The 15035-nt window shown below is 43.0% G+C and overlaps 3 protein-coding genes across 3 annotated transcripts in view; 1 reads left to right on the top strand and 2 right to left on the bottom strand.

The window, feature by feature from the left end:
• CACNA1I (calcium voltage-gated channel subunit alpha1 I) overlaps nt 1-2163 on the bottom strand; it is a 370432-nt gene extending 368269 nt beyond the window's left edge. The window contains exon 1 of the mRNA XM_083462258.1: nt 2150-2163. The gene's annotated coding sequence lies outside the window, so the exon portion shown is untranslated. The remainder of the gene's footprint in view (nt 1-2149) is intronic.
• A 135-nt stretch (nt 2164-2298) lies between these two features.
• Nucleotides 2299-9258, top strand: RPS19BP1 (ribosomal protein S19 binding protein 1). Its single transcript, XM_083462435.1, has 4 exons — nt 2299-2424; nt 2514-2654; nt 4349-4446; nt 5361-9258. The coding sequence occupies exons 1-4, from the start codon at nt 2373-2375 to the stop codon at nt 5499-5501; spliced, it is 432 nt and encodes a 143-aa protein (XP_083318561.1). The 5' UTR covers nt 2299-2372; the 3' UTR covers nt 5502-9258.
• ATF4 (activating transcription factor 4) lies at nt 8298-13258 on the bottom strand. Its single transcript, XM_083462393.1, has 3 exons — nt 11153-13258; nt 9479-9793; nt 8298-9236 (listed from the first exon to the last, which is right to left on the bottom strand). The coding sequence occupies exons 2-3, from the start codon at nt 9693-9695 to the stop codon at nt 8386-8388; spliced, it is 1068 nt and encodes a 355-aa protein (XP_083318519.1). The 5' UTR covers nt 9696-9793; nt 11153-13258; the 3' UTR covers nt 8298-8385.
• Nucleotides 13259-15035: the final 1777 nt, after the last annotated feature.

Raw genomic sequence — 15035 nt, 5'->3', positions numbered from 1 at the left:
GGAATACTTTTAGAATTAAAGCACAGAGAGCGCCTTCCCATGCTCAAGCTAGGAATCTGTTTTAATCAGAAATGAGCTCACAGTTCTGTCACACCTACATGCCATTCCTGGTTTTCCCTCAAGTCTCTTTAGCTCAGCAGCATATTTTAGAAAGGGATAGGAGAGAGCCATTTGTTGTTGCAACAGCTGGGAGTTGTTGATCCCAATCCACCTTCTTCTGCACACGCCTGCCCCAGAGCATTGTTTCTTATAGGGTTTTGAGTTGAGATGAAACTTTGGAACAGCAGCATGGATGCAAATTTGTCCTCTCAACAGCTTGGAGGGATCCTGCCTTCTCAGAATAGCCATTTGGAAATCCTAAACTCCACATGGTGTTTCCTATTAGGATCTCTTTGTTATTTCATATAATTTTTCATTTCACAAAATTTATATACCACTTGATTGTAAAAACAACAACCTCAAAGCATTTGTCAAAAATAATTTCTGAAAATAAGTAGATTTGAGATCAGTTATTCATGCAGAACTCCACTGATTTAAGGGCCATCCATAAAGCATATCACACTTGTTAAAGCCTTTTTATAATGAAATATGACAGGCACCCACTATCTGTGCTTTCCAGCATACATGCTTGTTTTGACAAGCTTTCTGAGATGGAGAAGGTCTCTGCTATGGTTGTCTACTTTGACGTTTTTAAATTTATCTGTTGTTATTTTGTATTGCTTTTAGTTGTGTTTGTTGTATTTTGTACATCACCCTGAGACATAAGTGGAGTGCAATAAAGAAATGAAATAAATGCTGTCCCACCCAGTTATAACACTTTGTCCCATTTTAACCAATAGTAAACCCCTCCTTTTTAAGCTTTATGCAATCTCCTCCTACCCAATACACAACATACTTTATGGATAATCCCTTAGCCCGGTGCTTCTCAAATTGTTGATCCATTATGTTTTTGAATGGGACTCACAATGGTGGACTCTTTTTTTCTCATTACCAGGGGTACTTTTTGTACTTCTTTTCATTGGGCCAACAAGCTCCCTCACTCACTCCATGTCACGCTTAAGTTCTAGGCAACACAATGACAGTGTACAATAAACAATCTTTTATAGAATTCCTTCAAACCATAACAAGTCCAAAATGAAAACTTTAGTCTCAAGATTTCATTTTGGACTTGTTATGGTTTGACGAAATTCTATAAAAGATTGTTTATTGCAAATGTACATAGTCATAGTGTTGCCTTAGACATTGCTGACGTTCTCTTTGCAACACAGGGGTTTGTTTGGTTACTTACGCTTAAGTTCTAGGCAAACATATAATGCCTACATATAACTATGTTAACATTATGAAGTAAATCTAAATTTCTTCAGTGTTGACTAGGAATGTGAAATTCTTTCATTTTCTATCGTAGAGCAGGAAAATAGGCTCCAGTAGGTAGGGTTAGGTTTAGACAGGTTGAGTAACTTTACAAGTGAGCACTGCCTTAGCCCATCCCTCAGATATCTAGGAAACTTGAGTAGGCTCGCCATACATCAGGAAAATTATTGAAATGTCAGGGGATATGCAGATATACGGGAACGTGATGGGGAAAAACAGTGAAAACAGCTCAAAAAGCTTTAAATCAATTTGGGTTTGTTCCCAAAAAGCTCAACAATATTGGTGGTTTCCTTTTAAAAGCTCAACAATTTTGGGGTCTTCCCAAAAACTCTCAACAACTTTGCGGGTGTCAGGAATTTTTGTTTTTAATATGGCAACCCTGAAACTGAGTAGACAAAACATTTTTATTTTAGAAGCTCCGATTTTTGGTTTTACATATTGTAAATCTCACGACGACGTTTATTTGGTTTTGTAAAGTGATTTTTTTTTTTTACTGTTGTTACCTGTCTGGAGCGCTCTAAAATTAGACGGGGCAGAAGTTGCTATATAAATAAAAATAAGAAGGATAAACAGCCAACTTCAGCCCCTGGAGGCTCACAAGATGTCGCCCTAGAAATGGGGAATACTTCAGCCACTCAGGGTTCAATACTTTACTGACATATCTGGGAGTAAGCCCACTGAACTCAATAGGACTTAGTTCCGAGCAGACACGTAAAGGACTGCACAGCCACCCTCAGCGTTCCCGCCTAAAAATTAAAGTGGCCATTCCTTCCCTCACCCGCTTTCTAAGTACAGTACAGTACTGTATTTCATTGCCCCGCGCAACCGTCAGCAAAAACCTAAACAGGTGCGGCAAAGAACTACCGGAAGTGTGGCAGAAACCAGCACGGCACACCAGGAAGTGTGGCGGGAAGAAACACGGAAGTGGGTTCATCATAGACAGTAGTACCATAGAGGTGAGACAGAAAGAAGGGCATTTCACGTGGGAGAAGCGAGGCAACATGTCAGCCTCCTTGCTGAGAAAGGGTCTGGAGTTGCTGGAGACGACGGGAGGTAGTGTAAGGCAGCGGGGGACTAAGGGAAAGGGACGAAATCCGTTCGTTCTTTACTCTAATAGGCTTTCTCTCTCTTCCTCTGGACAGCGTCCGCTCCCCGGCCCAAGAGGGCAGCCACCACCAGCCCACCCAACAAGCAATCGCTGGCGAGGGCGAGGAAAAAGAAGTTCTCTCGGCCCCAAAAGGAGAAGGCGACAGTCAAGGGCAAAGTCATCAAGTCCGCGTTAGGTGAGCGCCGAGGAGCCATTATCTTCGAATCCACCCATAAGTTTTTTACCAATCAAAGCAAAACCCTTCAGGCAAGCTTCCTCTGAATCCCGGGAGGATGCAGTTAATCACCGAAACCTTATATTTATCGCGATGACGAACAGCAGGGATGCTAAAGTTTTAAAGAGAACCGCTTTGACTCCCGCCTTCTTCAGCTGTTCTTATGTGTATCAGACGCTGCAGCCGAGGTGGCAGTTTCAGAACACGAGGATTTGGAAGTGTGGCTGTTGTCGAGTGATGCCTGTTATTACCCTCCAGGATGAGGCTTTTTAGTTTAGAGAGAAGGGGAATAATGGGAGATATGCATCCAGGTGCATTAAACTATGCTTGGTGTGGGGAAGGTGGATAGAAAAAAAAATTTCTCCCTCATAATACTAGAACTTGGGTTCAATCCAACCAAGTTGAATGTTGGAAAATTCAGGAGAAACAAAAGAATGTATAAACGACAAAATTCATTCCTACAAAAGTAGTGATGTCTACCAATTTGAGTGGTACTAAAAGAAGAATAGACAAATTCATGGAGCATAAGGCTATCAGTAGCTACTAGCCATGATGGTTATGTTTCCCTCCTCTGTGGGAGGCGGTGTGCTTCTGAATACCAGTTGCTAGGAATCACAGGTGGGGAGACTGCTATTCTGCTCATTTCCTGTTTACTAACTTCATGTAAGCATCTGGTTAGCAACTGTGAGAACAGGATGCTGGACTAGACAGGCCATTGGCATGTTCTCTGTGTTTCTTCAATGAGGCCCTGTATCAAGTATATAGATATATCTCCAAGTATATATATCCAGGCATTTTGAGTTTTTTCTAGAGCAAATGACATTTCTGTTACAATTATGGATCAACCAGAGAGGCTTTAATTATCTGAATATTACCTCACCTACAGTACCCTCTGTTCACACCAAAAGAACTAAGGAATATGGAAACCAAAATGTTTTGCTTAAATGTATCTGTTTTGTAAATCACTGGTGATGAGTGCAGGGTCTATGTCAGTTCATATGGGGAAAGGCAGTCTTTGAGGTCCTCTGAGGGTTTGCAGATAAGGAATTCTAAAAGGAAGCTGAAAAGACAAACAGACTTTTGCCCCAGCTGGAGCTGCTTAAAAAACTCTGTGCATGTGGGCAATTGTGAATGATATGCAGGAACATTCTGCAAGACTGTAATAATACATGCCCAGGCATCTGTCCTTGTTTTGTATCCGTTAGTTACATTAGTTGCTTAATGATCGGAATTGTGTATTTGTATAGACATGAATCTCTCTACTACCATCACTTCTCCACTTCCTTGGGCTTCTCAATGTGCTATATTATAATTAAGATCTGGAAGGGTTTGTGATTGGTCTGTTATCTACCTGAAGTGACTGTAGTATTCACTTTAGTAAATAATTTTGCTCTCCACATTGGGAATTAACACATGCCCCATGCATGGTCCTAGTTGATCCAACGAAAGACCACCTTACCGGTTTTATCTGTAGTTTTAGATCTATAACCTGTGCTATACTGTATGATGGGCAATTAAATAATAATAATAAATCTGGGCCGCAGTGGCAATGTCCATGCCATACATGAAAGAAAGTATCAGTCATAGCAGCATGTTATATCTCGCCGTATCTGTTGAACAATCTTACTAAAAAATTATTTTCTTAACTTTCCCAGAGGAGTATACGAAACGTCAAGCTGTTGACCATTTTCAGGAAAATGTGAAGTACATGACGAGTAGCCATTTCATGACAGACAGCACCATCACTCAGAAGGTGAGCCTTCTACTCTGTTCATTAGATCCCATAGCTTACCTGGAGGCAGGGGTGAGGAATGTGCTGTCGTTGCAAATTTGTTTTTCCTGCCTTGTGCCTTGTCACACCCCCTAACAATAATGTTTCTTTAATAGAAATTGAGTTGATAAAGTTTGCCTGAAATATGGGTTCTATGTGCCCTATGTTGTGTAAGAAAAACTAACAAATTTCTATACCTGTAAAGTATCAGTTGAAATGATGTCTCAAAAGGAAGAGCTTTAGCTCAGTTGCAGAGCAGAGCATCTGTTTTGCATGCAAAAAGTCCCAGATTCAGTCTCCAGATGGGACTGGGGATATTCGTGGCCAGAAACTACCAGTCATGTGGACAGTATTGAGCTACATGGACCAATGCGTAAGCCAGCTTTCTGTGTTCCTAAGGTCAGGGCATCTTGAGAAAGAACTTGCATTTTTCCACTTACCTTCTAATTCCTATTGCTTCTTGCTCTGCCATTCTTACCAAATAGTAAATATTTATCTTAATACATTAAAAATATATTTTTAAACAGTCTGGGGAATTCCTAAAATGATTTCTACTAGACTGTAAATCAGACTTTTTGACTCAAGTATTTTTTTTTAATTCTCACCTTGCATGGGTCCTTTTCTTCCCAAAAGGAAGAGGCAGTTGCTTTTGAAATTGGACCATGATTGAATTTTAGTATTGGTATGCAGCAATGCAGAGTGTAGCCTTGTTGGGCTGAATTTCCTTAAATTATTTTGAACAGAGCCTAGACTTGGCTCTATTTGAACAGTGTGTCAGCAGTCTGTGCTCAGATGATTGTTTGAGCTGGAAGATAAATGGAGATTTGAGAACTGTAAGTAGTTGTGCAATAATAGAAAGCCGTAACTTCTCGTTTCCCTTTGTTTTGTGTCTGAAGGTTTTGGCCCAAAATAGAGGCAGGAAAGCCAGAGACCGCCGTCAAGAGGAGGAGAAAAAGAAGCCCGAAGGCACCGTTTTCACCGAGGAAGACTTCCAGAAATTTGAGAGAGAATATTTTGGGGGAACTGGAACAGTCTGACGAAAATGGCACTGTCTACTGGTTATAGAGAAAACATCAAAGATACTTCCTTTTCATAAGCAATTGGGAGCAGAACTTTACAATAGGGACCTGAAGCACCTCTACATCTAACTTGTTCAGTCCTCTCATGCAAGATGTCTGCTCTTTCTTACCAAGAACACATTGTCCTAGGAATTACCTACTTTGGGACTTAGGGTTCTACCTCTCTAATACTTTCTGCAGCAGTATGAGAAAATGCTGGCTTCAACCAATCATCCCCCACCCCCAAATAGTTAAGAGGCCTGAGAGACAAATTGAATGCCAATGTTGGGGCAAGGGGAATTCCACCAAAGTGTGGGAATTAAATGCACTTCCTTTTGCAGGAATGCTGCTAGGAAAACTGCATAAATGTGTATTTTATTGTTACACTTGCATTCATTTTCGTCCTTCCAAAGAAATTACAGCAGCTTATATACAGTTGTGCTTCGTACCCCAAGTGATCATCTCTCTAAAGCATCTTAGGTTTCTGTATTCAGTGTGAGGCTGTAGTAACACTGATTCTGTTAGTAAGTGAAAAGGGTCTCTAGTTGACAGTTTCTGAAAATGATTCTTGAGGCTTACAAGGTAGGTATTTATGGTATAGCATAACTTGTGCTCAGTAGCTTGGGGGCACTTCTGGATCCTTTGCTGTCGCTTGAAGCCCAAGTGGTCTCAGTGGAGTGAAGCGCCTTCCATCAGATTCGACAGTTGTCCCAGCCATGTCTCTATCTGGATAGAGATAGCCTAACTCCTGCCATTTGTGTTCTGGTAACCTCTAGGATGGTAGTAGTAGTTTTCTTATACACAGCTCATCAGACTGGGTTGCCCCACTCTGGGCGATTACTGCAGTGTGTTATACATAGGGCTGCCTTTGTAGACAGTTAAGAAACTCCAGCTGGTGCAGAATTCAGTGGCCAGGTTGCTAACCAGGACAAGAGGGTTTGAGCATATTACACCAATCCTGAATAGCCTGTCGGTGAGTTTCCAGCCCCTATTCACAGTGGGGTTTTTTTACCTATTAAACTTTGAACTGCTGAGGACTGCCTGTCACCATATGAACCGACCCAGACCCTATGATCGTCATCTGAGGACCACCTTTGTGTGCCTCAAGAGGTCTGGGTGGCAGCAACACAAGAGTGGGCCATTTCTGCAGTGGCTCCGTTTGTGGAATGCTCTCCTCGGGGACGTTTGGCTAGCACCTTTATTACACACCTTTGGATGCCTGGCAGAAATGATCCTCTTTAACCAGGCCTGACTGATTTAACATCCTATATACCCTTTTAAATGTGTCTATGGGAGTGGGGTTATTGGTTTGTTTTGCTTTTGTATGTATTTTCTTTTTGTATTTTTGTTGTGAGACACTGTGATAGTCAGGGGAAGGACAGTATACAAATTTAATAAATACAATTGTCATTTAAAGCAAGTGCTCACTATTTTTGGACCAAGTTGGGCTGGGAACCGATAGTGTTGGAGGGTAGCTGATGGTGTAAATGTTCAGCAGCTTGTGAACTATTTTTTTCTTAATTTTGCAGTTACTGCAAAACCCTCCCACGTTACTGTCTCCCCAAAATGAGTTGGGAAAGCCACTGCTCTCCAGCTGTTGTTTGAAATTTCCATAATCCCAGAGCATTTGCCATGCTCCCTATGGCTGATGGTGTAAGGACCACAGCTCTCTATGAGCCAATTGTTCAGTTATTGTGCAAACTCATTTTGAGTTGCCATCTGCACCTATCAGCCTTGGGCAGCTGCCAAGCCCCCATTCTGACCCACTAAAAATTTTTTGACATCTGTATTAAACTTTTCGCAGTGCATCACTCCAAATGCAGCAAAATTGAAATGGCAAGACTTTGCCAGTGCAATTTCTAAGACTGCTGAACTCATGCCAGGTAAGCCAAAGACCTAGTCAAAGATTTCTTACTAGTGGAAATACCCCTCTGCCCCAATTACGTGAAAATTTTAACATATTTTCTCCACCTCATCTTAATCAATTTGGGTTTAAATTACTTTGCAAAATCTGCTGGATGGTGCAGCAACTTTACCAGAATATGGCAACAGCACTCTGCCAGTAAATCTGTGGTTGTCAAAAGCTATGGGTGCATAGCTTTTGCTGATTGCTGAATTGTTAGGCTGTTGAAAGCTTCTTCAGAGTATTAAGGGAAAAAGCACCTCCACCAATATAGGAGGCAGATGAAGCTGTCTTGCTGCAAGTGCTCTTCAGTGTGGTTATCTTTTCATTCTCCCCCCCCCCCTCCAACCCAGGCTGTAGTCACACTGAACAAAAATGCTATCATTTCAAGTCCCTTTATGCATTTCTGTTGCAATATGGCGTTTCAAAACTTTGTCTGCAAACAGAGAAGTCTGACAAATTACCGTAACCAAATTTTTAAAAAAACCTCATAGAACTAGCTCTTGCTCCCTTCATGCACTTTTGTCAACTTATCTAACCAAATGATACCACCAAGTACATAGCAGAGTAAAACTGCAATTAAGGTTGCTTTTGAGAATAAAGGCCTCTGGTTCATTAAACTTAGAACTATTTATTGGTTGTACCAATAATATGTATATGAAAATATCCACACACATAACTAGCTTGGAGATGAATACTGCCGAAAGTGCCATATCCCATTTTTTAAGCCTTATCAAATGGAGTTGCCAGGTTCCCCCCTCACCAGAATAATCCAGGCCTCTCTATTTTTATTCCTTTTGAATTTTATTAAAATCTGCAGACCAAGCCTGCTGTAACTAAAACCTCCATTTGAAAGACACAAGACAAATGTGTACTAGAAAATAATTTATTAAGCAACAATACACAGCTCATTGTACTAAGCTCTTATATACATGCATGTAACATATACCCTTGACTACCCTATTCTGGGGCTTTAACTTTTTTACCCTTGGCCTTCCGGACCTCTTCAATTAGATCTTTCAAATACTGAATTTCTTTGCTCAGGGAATCTGCCTTTTCCCTCAGTGTTTCATTTTTCTGCTCTAGTTCTCTACATTCCCCTGATAAAGCCTCCTGCTCTAACCTTTTCTTCTGTCGATAGCGTGTAGCTGCAGTCTTGTTTTGCTCCATCTTCTTCAGTTTCTTATCTACTCTCTTTTCTCCTTTCATCTTCACTGACACTACCTTATCTGCAGGATGATCATAAGGTTTGGACCTCACAGGGCTATCATGCAGGACTGTGACTGATTGGCAATCACTGAGGGAATGAACAGAAGTGGTGGGGCTTTGCTGGGGAGACCCCAGGTAAGATTCTGGACTCATGCATATTCCACTATCATTGTCTGAGTGAGCCTCATCCTCTTTTTCACACTTTGGAATCACCACTACTAAGATATGGGCTTCAGTTTTCTTGTCTCCTTCAAGAACATCTACTTCACTGCCTAATTCTAAACTGAAAGAATGGTCTGTAGTGGAAATCACGGACTCTGGAGTGAGGGGAAATGGAAACAAGGGGGCCAGTGGGGCCACCTGGTCTGCCCCAGAGGGAGACTTAGGAGAATGAATAATTAATTCTGTTGTCAGTGGAGTTTCTTTGTTGGGAATTTCTTGGACAGGAGGGTCAAATAGATCACACGTGTCCTCCAACGTGGCCATGAGCTCATCTGGGGAGACGGTGGCTTCCAGATCAACGATACCCAACAGTGCATCGAAGTCAAATTCCTTCAAATCCATCTTCTCCACCATCCAATCCATGCCAGAGAAGGCATCCTCTGTTAAAGAAATGACAATTTTTTATAAAACAAAAAACCATGAACTTTAGAAATGAGGGTTTTTAAAAAGTGTTTTTTCTCTCTCCTTTCCTGTGCTCATTTAATATATTTAATGATGTTGCTAGCACTCATATCAGCTCAGTGCTTTAAACTTATTAAGAATGTCACACATTTACTACATGGAACTATAATTCAGCAAGGCCACCCAACATTTTCTGAATACGTTTTAGTCTGTGTCTTACCCTGGCTGTTGTCTGTGGCATTGTTCGAACTATCCACAGCCAGCCATTCGGAAGAGCCCACTTTAGCCTTGTCGCTGGAGAACCCATGCGAACTGAGGTTCTTGGCCACCTCCAGGTAGTCATCTAGGAGGCCCAGGCCCTCCTCAGCCACCAAACACGGCTGGTTGAAGGGGGACAGAAAATCCCCCAACAACATCTCTGTGTTTGAGAAGCTCATTTTGGTCAGATTTTAGTACTTTGTCGTCAAAAAGCGTGGACAAATAGATGGTGTCTTTGTCGAATACAGCAAAGCTGCTGTCTGATGGCTTGAAAAACCTGAAAGACACAAGCAATTTTTGTTGTCATTATAAAGATGTCCATTGATGTTGAATTCAGGTTATCCCTTGAGAGGGAAAAGACGGAAAAAAGTACATTACTGCAACAACAGCACCCCATGATTCCAGTTTAGGACACTGTATCTGGATCCTATCCAAGAGCGTTCTAATGAATACCAACAAGGCACTATTGTACAATAGCGCCAACTAGGATTTGTGGAAAATGTTCTCACTTCTGCAAGGCAGCCTGGTTGGGTTTCCTCCCAACCATATATGGTCACAGCCACGGTTTCAGCTCCACCCACCACTTTTCCTGGTCTGATTCATGCATTCACAAGCGTCAAAGGCAACAGCTGCAGCCATTTCATGATCTGCCTGCTGTGCATGTCCCCACCCTATAAATAGGGAGCCATTTTGTCCTGCCACGTTCCATGAAGGTTCGATTACTCCTGGTATCCTGGCATTTTTCTAATCAAGACTGAGCAGCAGCAATATAAGGGGGTGCCAAACAGTTTGAATTCACATTCCGTGATCAAAAAAGGGTAACACTTTCCACAGATATACACAAAACTTATTTCAAGGTGACAGGGAGCCATCTGAAATCCCCACCCTTTCTTGGAAAGCTCCATATGGCACCAATCCAAAACAGTCAGATCTGAACCTAGGGAAAGCCACCGTTTTTCTCCTTTTAAGTGTCTTGGGCCCAGCAAAATTAAACAAAAATTAGAGCTGCTCCTTTTGCCTGTCACTGTATGTTGAGAAAAGGTTTACCAGTTGCCTGGCAAGTAGGTACTAATAAACCACAGCTGTTTGGCTCATGAAAGCCACAGCAAATTTACCTTAAATGCCATCTTTGGTCTATATAGGACGGGAAGACACAGCACAGATCTGTCAATAGTTCAGATCTCATGAGCATTTGCTTAGCTATGAAGGGAAATCACTTTAATTACCCTGGGAAGCCCAGAGGCTCATTAACTCATCCTCCACTTTGGACAAATATACCTCTCCCATCCTTTTTCTCTCCAAGGGAAGCCTCGCCCCACCCTCTGATCTCCTTTCCACTTCCAAGGTATGTCTTTATTTTGGGAGGACGAACCATTTTACAGAATGTCACATTATCCCTACTTCATACCCCGGCCACGAAAGCAGATGTCAAAGCGCGACCCTTTCCAGTGGGGGAAGCGGAGCATAAAACGCTGCTAATTACACCCCGGGGCTTTTAATCCCGTGAGATGAGTCTATGAGCTCCCCCCGTCGCCGCCACCGCCCACTACTGGCTTATGTTTAAAGATGGTTCTCGTCGCCCCCTCCTTCGGAAGCATGAGGCGATCCTCCCGTTTTGTCCCTCCTCGATACTCACGCCATGGTTGCAGATGCCTGGAGATGCCGAGGCCGCGGCCGATGCTGCTGCGCCTCTGCAATGGCCGATGCCGCCGCTTGCACTGCCGCACCTACCATGCCATGGCGGCGGCTGCGGTAGCAGAAATCACCCCCTCGCTTCGACGCCGCGTTTGAGCTGCGCCTCGGACAGCGACATTCAACGGCAGACGCTACTGTTAATTCTACAGGCAGACAATGAGGCTGCGCCGCCCGCGCTTTCCGTATTTATACGCAACAAGATCCGGCAGGACGCGCCCCTCGAAGAGCAATCACTTCAACAGGATCCTTCCACCAACCGTTTCCAGAGTTAAAATAACTTCGTTCAAAGAACTGGATTTTCTCAGAGGGCACTCTGCAGGACTCTAGGGGCCAAACGTACAGTTTGCGGGGCTTAGCGACTGGATCTGCCTGACCCTCCTCAAAAGTCAGCGGAAGGTTTTCAGGTACTACACTGTGCTATTTTACTCTAATGCCGCTCTCCAGGCTTTCAATTAAGGTCAGACCGCGTGACGCAGAAACGGCTGGCTGGCTTCCTATTGGCTTCCTTGGAGCAGTGGGAAGGCGACTGGGTAGAGCAGATGGTGTCCCGAACTCGAGATAGCACGTGAACATAGAATCACTCGATTGGCTGACAGCGCCTGTCCACGTGTACTGTAAACCGTCATTGGCTTAGAGCGGGAAGGGCGTCAATGGGTTCCGAAAGGCAGTTGAGGGGTGGGAGGGAGGCAGAATTCTTTTCTGTGTCGCACGCGCGCATTAAAAATTCAACCGCCTCAGGTTGGAGAACGGCGCAAACGTCCTTTCGTTGTCCCCGTCCTGCGTGTTTCTTAATGCGCTGCTGCTGCTTGCCTCTCCCTTCTTTTGGAATGTGAATATAGGAAAGGAACCTTGTTCCATCTTCTTTGCCATCCTTTTCCTTCCCCCTTTTCCAGAGCGGCTGCCATGTTTGGTCGGTGTGGCAAGAGACTAAACATGGCTGCTCCCCTGGAACTGGCCTGACATTTGTGGAGCTCCGTCCGCAGGAGCCCTATAGGGCGCAGTAACCGCCTCTTCCTCTCCCTCCCTTGGCTGTGCTGGGGTGCAGATGGCGCCTGGGGAGCCTAATCGCTCCCCACCCTAATTCACTGTGAAAGAGATAAGAATTGAGTGCAACGCAGCTGCTTTTCCCTCAAGATGGCCAAGCTGCCCACAGAGTGGACATAAAGCCTTCTGGGGAGCGTGGGGGAGAGATGAGCCTTCAGGCAGCAGCAACCGCCGCTGCTGAGTCCTGGCTCTTGCCTGCCTGCCTGTTTCTCAGGGCCGCATAGCGAGGAGTATATGGTGCGCTGGACTGGATCCGCGCCTCTGAGCTCTCGAGAGGGTGCCTTGGTCGCTGCTCGCACGTTTTTCTAGGCAGCACCGTAGGCCCAGTCCTCTTCTCTGCACCCAGGGACGATAAGCGACAGAGGGGAAGGTGTGAGGAGCTGCTCTTTGCCCTTTCCATGCACATTTCTGCCCTCCCCTAAACGGGAGAGCGTAGAAGAAATAGTGCCGCTGGGGTGTATGTGTTCTGGGGCGCTTTCTAAGTTGGGGAACACCCCCCATCCTTTCTAGCAGCTGGTGCAGATGGCACAAATTGTTTGGTCACCTTTTCCTTCCCTCTCCATTCAGCTTCTTTTCCTGCAGAATAACTGCCTCAGTGCTCAGCATAGGGTATGGTTTTTAAAAATAACATAACATGTAGCTTGACCCCCTTCGTGTTGGGTAATCCACTTCCTTTCTTCTGCCAGTATCTCTGGGTGATTCACAAATTTTTCTTCCTCCTTCCCTCATGACGGGAATCAACATGAAAGTTCATGTTGTGTGGTCTGGTAGCCCTGAATCAATAAAAGCACAATTGTTTGTAACGACAAATGAAAAGCGAGGGAAAGGGAAGTCTTTGGGATTTTCTTTTTTGCGAAATGAAAAAACTACACCTGTCTGTGTACTAAGGCATTCACAATAGAAGGATTCATCATGATTTGCAGCATAAAGTGCACAGTTCTGTGACCTCTGCTGCATTTTCTTATTGATCTCATTTGTATTCTGTCTTTTCTCTCTCGAAGAGACTGAAGGCAACATACGTGGAGTCATCCCATTTTATCTGCACAACGTCCCTGTGAGGCAGGCTGGCTTCAAGGTCATATAGCGAGTGTCATAATTCTGCGGATTAAGTTTTGGTCCAACAAATCTTGATCTCAATTCCATTGTGGCATCCATTTTTTTCTCAAAAATAAAGCAATGCTGCAGCTACCAAGCAAGCAATGGACTCAGCTGTGCAGCAATAATGGTTAGCTAAAGAAAGACATTGTCACAAAATACTTGCAGTAGTTGCTGATTTCTGCTAAATATGATGCTGTATTTACTGTCATTTTCAACGAGACTAACAAAGTATGTATGAATGGAAAACTCTTTACTTGAACTGGCTGTTGTTACTATTGCAATTCCATCCATATTAATTTACAGATAGCTGGTACATTACTTATGTTGGGTGCAGTGCTTTGAAGGCCAGGTAAATTTGGTAATTTTGTTGTACTGTTAATACTATACACAACTTGTCTCAAAGCAATGTAGCGCTTTAACAAGTTCACAAATGAAGAGTGTTCACAATTGGACTTTTTAGCCTGTCCAGTGCTACTTAAACCTGTGTGTTGGTTGGAAATATGAAGCCCATGAGGTTACGTTGCTAGTTAAACCAGTTCTAACACATACACCTTATTGTCTTCTTTAAGATAAGCCTTGTTCAGCTTCTGTTTCCTCTTTTCAAAATAAAATCTTCAACAGGATATAGTAAAAGGAACTTCATTTCCCAAGACTGATGAGGGGGAAAATAATCACTAGGTGGACACGTCAGCACCAGTGTTTTCCATTGACAGAGTAGCAGTTCTCCTGTTTGCTTAAAAGGTCGTACAAGATTTTATTGACTGATACAGGTCAATCTGTTACTGTATATAAAAAAAGCAACAACCATGCCCCTCAGGGTCACAAGTGATTAAGTTAAAAAAAATTGATTTAGCACTGCATTGCACCAAATATGTGCATTTGGCAAATACATTAAATTACCTCGTTTTTCTTTTTTTTACAAATTTAGTTTGGTTAGTTGAAGACAGATTACATGAAGGTTATTTTTTACATAAGTGCAAAAATAGATTTCACTAGGCCAAAATACTCATTTTTACAACCAGCCCCCAGTCACATTGATTTTTGGTGGTGCAAGTATATCTGTGTTTGTTCAGCCCCATGGCCTTAACTAGGTTTGTGTGTGTGCAGCTGTTCTGTGAAAGGGGTGGGGAATGCGAACTTAGCTGAAGAATCCACTGGTGCACATTAGCAATACTTGGCTTATTTACTTCTGCTGGTTTTGAAAATGACAGCAACAGAACCCATTAGGCTTTAACAACCATTGAAGTAAATATGTATAGTTCTTCAGATAGGAAAATATTTTAACATTCAGGATTCTAAAACCACAAAATCCTATTTAGTTTTGTCATTTGCTCTCTGCCAAAGAAGAATCCCCAAAAGCACTTCAGTACTGCGGAAATCTAGGAAACTCTGCTTTCAGTTCATAAAGGGGGGATGCAGTTGCTGCATGTCTGATTAGCTGGGCAAATGGGTGGACATCATCACAGGGTGCTGACTGGCTGCAGTAAACGATCTTATATCATTCCCCTCCCTACTTTAGTGAATGCCTTTTTAAGTGAAAATGAAAAGGTCATTCTTATCATAGTTAAATAAATGGAAATTAAATGTAAACCTTAACCTCTACCCCCCAGAGATAATAAATCTCAATGAAAGAGCTCATTGTGGAGCTGAACAAAAGACACAAGTTAAATAAAAAGAACTGG

Source organism: Podarcis liolepis, assembly GCF_965112155.1.
Source record: "Podarcis liolepis genome assembly, chromosome: 10".
NCBI classification, from domain to species: domain Eukaryota; kingdom Metazoa; phylum Chordata; class Lepidosauria; order Squamata; family Lacertidae; genus Podarcis; species Podarcis liolepis.
This window is presented reverse-complemented; position numbering and strand designations above follow the sequence as displayed.